The sequence below is a fragment of the Cynara cardunculus genome (assembly GCF_001531365.2).
Source record: "Cynara cardunculus var. scolymus isolate 2C chromosome LG 12, CcrdV1, whole genome shotgun sequence".
In the NCBI taxonomy this organism is placed as follows: domain Eukaryota; kingdom Viridiplantae; phylum Streptophyta; class Magnoliopsida; order Asterales; family Asteraceae; genus Cynara; species Cynara cardunculus.
Genome location: NC_037539.1, coordinates 2,217,738 through 2,223,737, shown reverse-complemented (window position 1 = coordinate 2,223,737; position 6,000 = coordinate 2,217,738). Strand labels below are relative to the sequence as shown.

At 32.7% G+C, this 6,000-nt stretch overlaps 1 protein-coding gene across 1 annotated transcript; it reads right to left on the bottom strand.

The window, feature by feature from the left end:
• Positions 1 to 1,415: 1,415 nt before the first annotated feature.
• On the bottom strand, positions 1,416 to 5,296 carry LOC112523645 (14-3-3-like protein GF14 iota). Its single transcript, XM_025133325.1, has 7 exons — positions 5,152 to 5,296; positions 3,811 to 4,117; positions 3,332 to 3,419; positions 3,060 to 3,169; positions 2,826 to 2,974; positions 1,947 to 1,993; positions 1,416 to 1,629 (listed from the first exon to the last, which is right to left on the bottom strand). Exons 1-7 carry the CDS (start codon positions 5,222 to 5,224, stop codon positions 1,618 to 1,620), a joined length of 786 nt encoding a protein of 261 aa, XP_024989093.1. The 5' UTR covers positions 5,225 to 5,296; the 3' UTR covers positions 1,416 to 1,617.
• Between the last annotated feature and the right edge of the window lie 704 nt (positions 5,297 to 6,000).

The window sequence follows — 6,000 nt, the reverse complement described above, 5'->3', positions numbered from 1 at the left end:
TATTTTATTTCCATCTAATTAGGAAATATTAATTTACTAAGGATTTTGCTGTCTAAATTTGGAAAATGGAAAACAAGATCTGACCTATCCGTGGATTTAGCCATTAAACATGCATCATTTTAGCAGAAACTTGGCCTCCCATTACTAAATATATTCATACACTAAATCATGTAATTTTTATTTTTTATTTATCATTTTATATTTGAAAGATGGATTAAAACATTCATTTTATAGTCATGTTTTTAAGTTAATTTTCAAACTAGTTACTTTTTACGCGTAAACTTTACTTTTTAATAAAAAGAAAAAAAATGGTATTTGTGTAAAAAAGTACAAATTGGTGTAAAAGAAGTATGTAACTAGAAGGTTTTTGGCCTAGCGGTATCGTAGTTCTTGACCTTTTAGGAGGTCAAGGATTCAATCATCACCAAAGGTGAAGATGATGTGTTAGTTTATTTGTTATATTTACCGTATATAAATATTATATACTTCCAAAAAAAGCATGCATTTGCATACATAATTGCTTGTTAATAGCTGATTTGAAAATATAGTGTGCGATTCCGTCAATTTCTCCTTTTATATTGGGTAAATTACCTTTTTAGTCCCTGTGACTTGGAAAAATTGTTATTTTTGTCTTTGTATTTTTGAAATTACTATTTTCATTCTTATGTTTTGTAATTTATTGTTGTTTTATTTTTGTGATTTACAATTTATTACTGTTTCTGACCCTCACAACTATTTGTTATTTTTGTCCCTCATACTTAAGGTAGTAGTTAGGCTTCGAAATGAAAATAACAATACATGGCAAACCATAAGAACGAAAACCACAATTTCAAAACCACAGAGAAAAGTCACAGTTTTTAAAAAATCATAAGGACAAAAAACATAATTTACTCTTTTTATATTTTAATAGTTTTATTTGCAAGGATGATTTCAAATAAGAAAGTTAAATATGGTGAAAAATAAGGGCAAGTTGAAAAAAGATTAATATTTGAATAATTAAAAAAATTCATTTCAAGATGTATATAAATAATCTTTAACATCAATTCACACACACACACACACACACACATACACACACATATATATATATATATATATATATATCTTCTTCCTTTCCTATTTCTCATGTTATTTAGCCTTTTAGTCCGAAATGAGAAAAAAATGAAAATACAAATAAAAGAAAAAATAACTCAAAATGAAATAAAATTATATGTTAAATAATCGATAACGTTGGTTTAAAATTCATATATGCATATCTTCAAATAAGAACCTTTTCTTCTTAACATTTCGCCTTATCATTTGAACCGATCCCACCGGTTCTATTTATAAATGTAACAGTAAAGATGTGATTTTTATATAATAAAAAAGAAAAGAAAATAAGACTTGAGAAAGAAACAAAAATATGGTATAAAGAACATCAAGGAGCAGAGTTCAACAAAGCTAAAGCTGAAGATAAAAAAGAGGACCAAAAATCAATGTGGATCAACTTTGATAACCTAACTGCTTCCACAAACAACAGAAGAAATATTGATTTGATCCCCATTGTAACAAAAGCCCATTCCCAATTCTTTTGCAAGTATAAACTTGACAGCCCTACCTGCCTGCTTCTTTTTCTCATCACTGTTTCTTCTGCAATAACCATTAGATTTTTTGAGTTTATACACAATAATCTTTAGAGGAGGTTCAGAACAATAATTAAATAAAAGAACATAAAAAGGGCCAAAATCAGGTGCAAAATCACATCTGATTTTATACTGACGGTCGATGCAAGCGTGTGAGGGCGACGTGGCCCGCTACCTCAGAATCGCGTGAATCACATATGATTTTTAGTGTAAAATCACATGTGATTAGGTTGTTTTCTTATTCTCTTATTTGGTTACTTTGTTCTCGTATAAACATAACTCGTAATCTTTATCAGTAAGACAAATATATGAAATGGTGCTAACCTCTCCTTCAGCTGGTTTTGCCTCTTCACCTTTGGGGTTTTCATCTCCTGTAGTAAAAACATGGCAACTCTTTTATAGCTTCTATTTATGCACGAATGCATGCTAAAATAAATGCAACATTTCCTTTTCTAACAAAACTTTGATCCAAGATTACCATGTGTTGATGCATAGATTTAGATTCATAAGGTTTGTCGTTAGATATTCCACTAAGATTAAAAACTTCCATTAAACTATGTATGAATGGCATTTCAGATATTTGATTAAGGGGTGTTTGGTTGGTTTTTTATTAAGTTATGTGCGGATGAAGTTGTCTGCGTATATTAATCTGTCTGTATAGATCGGGAAGATTTTTGTTTGGGGGTTTTTTTTCGTAGATGGAAGGAGCTCGTTCTTTAATTGGGAGGGGCAGGTTCAGAAAAAGCCACTTTCTATATCATTAAGCCACTACCAAAAAATCATATATAGTTAACTGAATAAGCTAAGTCCCATCAAGCCACGTAAGCAGCTAGCAAACATTCCCTAAGATTCAAACATATCCATCAAGCTATGTGTTTTGGTTGACATTGCTTTATTTTGGGACAAGAGAACATAAATACATCTATAGATAATAATCATGCACAATAAATCGCAATTTTGCAACTAGAAGTCTAATTCAAGAAATGTCACCAATTAGGATGTCTATTTATTATTCTTCAAAATGGTATGTGTCTCTTTGCATGTAACTAAATTGTGTGTATTATAGATTAGTTTACATATTCGATAAAGTTCTTATGCAGCTAAATTGTAATCAATCTCATACGAAACAGAAAGACCGGTTAAATTAGGCTAGCAACATTTTTGGATATAAATGCATTAGTATGAAATCAATATTTGAATTACCTCCATCCTCAGGCAAATCAGAAGTCCACAGAGTGAGGTTATCCCTCAACAGCTGCATGATCAAGGTGCTGTCTTTGTATGATTCCTCACTCAAGGTATCCAACTCAGCAATTGCCTCATCAAAAGCTTGTTTAGCCAAATGGCAGGCCCTGTAATTTAATCATTTAAAACAGATCAACGTCAGATTTAATGTCCATTTCTTAAGTTGAAAAGGGTAAGGATACTTGAGTTTACTTCTCAGGAGAGTTCATAATTTCATAGTAGAACACTGAGAAATTGAGAGCCAGGCCAAGACGGATAGGGTGGGTTGAAGGGAGTTCTTTATTTGCAGAAGCAGAAGCAGCCTAAAATGGAAAAAAAAAAACAATAACATAAATGCAAAGTATAAGGTGTTAGCCACTTAAGGAAGAAGAAGCAGAAGGTAATGCACCAAATAGATAAGATCTAATCTTTCTGTCTTTATGGCATCTATATAATGTGATTGAATATTGAGAGAAAAGACATGCCTCATAGCCTTTCAATGATTGGTCTGCAGCTTCCTTTCTTTCCTCATCCGTCTTGAACTCAGCAAGGTAGCGGAAGTAGTCACCCTTCCTGTATCAGTATGAATCAGAACACGATAAAAATAACAATTCAGGAAAAAATGTGAATAGTAGGTCATAAGGTTCAAAAGAATAGTCACACTCCTAGAAATTGTGAAGCTTGTATGTCATAAGGAGGAAATGTGAAATTTAATGTCCCAAAATACGACACCATAGATTGAGGACAAGGAATTGATCGTATCCTTGTAAACCCTCTTTCTTACATACAAGATCTCATTGTATGGGGAATAAATTTGCAAAATCTAAATATTGTAATAGATTAAAAGAAAGACAGAAAATAGTTAATAGTAATTGCAACTCACAAGTTGATCAAATGAAAAACTAGAGTGGAAACCCATATCAGACAGTTCCAGAAAAATGAATAGAAGGCAAACATGACTCACATCTTGTAGTAGAAAACAGTAGCTTCTCCTGAGCCTGAAGATGGTATCAGATGCTTATCTATAATAGCAAGTATGTCACTGCAAATTTTGGAAAGCTCATCCTCAACCTTTTTGCGATATCCCTTGATCAGATTGACATAGTTCTCATTTCCTTTTGATTCCTCTTTTTGTTCGATTGATGACATAATACGCCAAGAGGCCCTCCTTGCCCCTATGACATTCTTGTATCCAACTGAAAGCAGGTTGCGCTCTTCGACTGTCAGCTCAACATCAAGTTTCGCAACATTCTTCATACTTTCAACCATTTCTGCGACAATGAAAGAATTATAATCAGGATAATAATATAACCTCTGGATACACATGCATACAACCAAATGGCCACTTTCCTAAGGAGAGGCTTTAAGTACATCTATTTTCATCAATTTAAGTTGCCAGCCAAAGTTTCAGCATAGAGTTGAAATATGAAACTAATAATGTGATGTTTCCTTTCAGATGTTAATACTCAAAATATTGATGGATAAACAAGTTTTGGCCAACGACAGAATAACAAACCAATTAATGAGCCAATAATGAGATCATGCATGCTTCAAGTATACGTCGGTCCTACAGCTTCTAGGAGTTCTTTGACGAATCAACAAAACCGATCATATAAGACAACAAGGAAAAAGATCCCATATTAATTTTATCACAGAAGAAGGTGACGCAATTCTAGTGCAGGACTTCAAATTCCATGATGCCGCCAACATAAGAGTTCTATTGCACCATCAAATCATCACGTTGCTGCAACTATTAACTTTACTATGCACAGGGATTAACTTCCTAGTAAAATATCTATCCAAATTTGGATCTTAAAAATTTTCCGGAATAAATCAAAATAAATATCAACAAGGAAGGTTATATAAGAAAGGTGAGCGGAATAGTCCCAATTTTCTCAACTATGACTTATAATATTTTTTAGATCATCTTACGACGACGTAAATTAGACGAATCAGATGAACAATTAATCTCCCGTCGTGATATACATATATACACACATAAAATCACGAATTTTGCCATGAAAAAGACACGCACTAAATCGAGCCAAGCTTATCATGTTAAGTGCTCCCGATTCATAGCAAAAATCACGTTAAGAATCAAAAAACAATTTCAATCATGCATCCACTACATTTTACGCCAAATTCTCGATCAAAATCCATTATACACTCCAGAAAACGCCAATGCAAACAGATATACGGATCACAACGACATTTACGACCGATCTAACAACATAAGATGCATATCTCTCAAATGTACATTGAAAAACGCAAAAACAGATAGGAAAACAAGATATGAAGATTATACCATCGTAGCGTTCGGCTTGTTCAGCGAGCTTAGCCAGGTAAACATGATTTTCTCTCTCCTTTTCGCTCGACATATTGTTGATTTGAATCGATGGATCGAATTTGAATCACGGAGACTTTCCTTTTGCGATTACAGGGGAAGACCAGAAAGGGGAGAGAAAGGGAAGGGGGTGGGTTTTATAGAAGGTGGGATTAAAGATCTAGCAAGTTTGGGAGGAGTAAGACTAAATCTCAACCGTCGGATTGAGTTTGAAATATGGGGCACGATACCGCATCCTTCGTATATGGATTTTTGGGGGTTAGTGTATTGGACAGTTACATAAAATAAAATGTAATAAAATATTTACAATACTTTATAATTTTTTTAATATTATAATATAAATTATTCATCAAATGTTTTTAATATCTCATAAAATTTAATATATAAACTTGTAACAGTTGTCTAATAACAATACCAGATATTGTTCGTTTTGTTCACATCTAGACTCACTCGCTACACATCATTTTGACTTCGGTACCATCTAGAACATTCCAAGCTAATCGTACCAGATATTGTCCGTTTAGTCCACACTTGGACTCACAGTTGTAAAACGTGTCTAATAAAGAAGATATTCAGTCTCGTATAATGCAACGTTTGTTTACTTTTCTAACCAATGTGCATTTGGTACCCCAACTAGATATGACAGAACAACTGTTCATTTTGGTAAAACAGAACTAGACAACAAAACAAATAAAAGGACCAACTTACTCCTATTGAGTTGTTATTTATGCAATTTATTAAATTACAGTAAAACAAATATTTTTTAAAACAAAATAAAATTTTCTTCAAAACAATTAAAAAACGACAACA